Source organism: Camelina sativa, chromosome 11 (assembly GCF_000633955.1).
Source record: "Camelina sativa cultivar DH55 chromosome 11, Cs, whole genome shotgun sequence".
Classification (NCBI taxonomy): Eukaryota; Viridiplantae; Streptophyta; class Magnoliopsida; order Brassicales; family Brassicaceae; genus Camelina; species Camelina sativa.
In genome coordinates this window covers 27,986,462-27,987,590 of record NC_025695.1, presented here as the reverse complement: position 1 = coordinate 27,987,590, position 1,129 = coordinate 27,986,462, and the positions used below count along the sequence as shown (strand labels likewise).

The window sequence follows — 1,129 nt, the reverse complement described above, 5'->3', positions numbered from 1 at the left end:
TCGACCTCGTCCTGAACTGCTTTGGCCCGATTTGGACCCAGGCGTCGTCGTTTCTGCCTTACTGGTCTGAATGTGGGATCAACGTTGAGCTTGTGGCACATAACATCGGGGTCTATCCCGATCATGTCCTTCGTTGACCAGGCGAATGTGGAAGACCGAGATTGCAGAAAAGCGATCAGCTTTGACTTTATGTGCTCCTCCAGTTCGGCACCGATGCCGACAGTTCGTGAGGGGTCGGAGGGATCGATGTTCACCTGTAAGATTCGACACTCCAGAGACTTGAGGCGATCTATCTCCGACTTATGGGGATCGGTAAGATGGTCCCCGCTCTGTAGTTGCTACACGTCTTCAGTCTTCCTCTGCTTCTTCTCGATAACAGAGCAAGTTCGGGGTACCCTCTGGTCACCATAAAGTGTGCAGATTCCCGTGGTGGTTGGGAACTTGAGGCAGAGGTGATAGGTCGATGGTACGGCCTGCATCGCGTATATCCACGGTACCCCCAAAATGGCGTTGTAGACTGGAGGCGCGTCGATGACTGCGAACTTGGTCTTCCGGGACAATCCGCCGGCTCGCACATGCAGCTTTACGTCGCCCATCGAAAGTTTGGTGACCCCATCATAGCCCGTCAATGTTCGAGATTCGGGTTTCAGTTGTTCCGGCGTGACACCCATTTTTTCTAGCGTTTGCCAGCATATTACATTGACGGGACTCCCCGTGTCGACCAAAACTCGTTCGACGTCGAAATCGCCCATGGAGACTTTGATGACTAAAGGGTCGGAATGGGGGTGTTGGATTCCCTTGGCGTCTTCCAAAGTAAATGATGTGGGGTCCAAGCAGAGTGGAGGTTCGCTTGGGGCTGCCTGAAGGCTGCAAACTTGACGTGCCCTCTTCTTTAGTGCGCAGACGGAGTCGGCGCAGTCCTCTGGTGGGCCAAGTATAAGGGTTATTCATCCTCGGACAGGAGAATTGGCCTGCTCGGGATTTTGCCATCTCTGTCGCTTGGGTGGGCCAGGTAGCTCGTCCGCCTGGAACATCTCCTCTTGATGGTTCGCCAGTACTTGGTTAGCCGGCTGTTGAACTCCGTTGGCCGGACCGTTGTAGCCTCGTCCTCTTCCGGCGCCACGGCCGC

The 1,129-nt window shown here is 54.8% G+C and overlaps 1 protein-coding gene across 1 annotated transcript; it reads right to left on the bottom strand.

Moving 5' to 3' along the window:
- On the bottom strand, positions 339-671 carry LOC104728423. Its single transcript, XM_010447399.1, has one exon. The coding sequence runs from the start codon at positions 669-671 to the stop codon at positions 339-341; it is 333 nt and encodes a 110-aa protein (XP_010445701.1).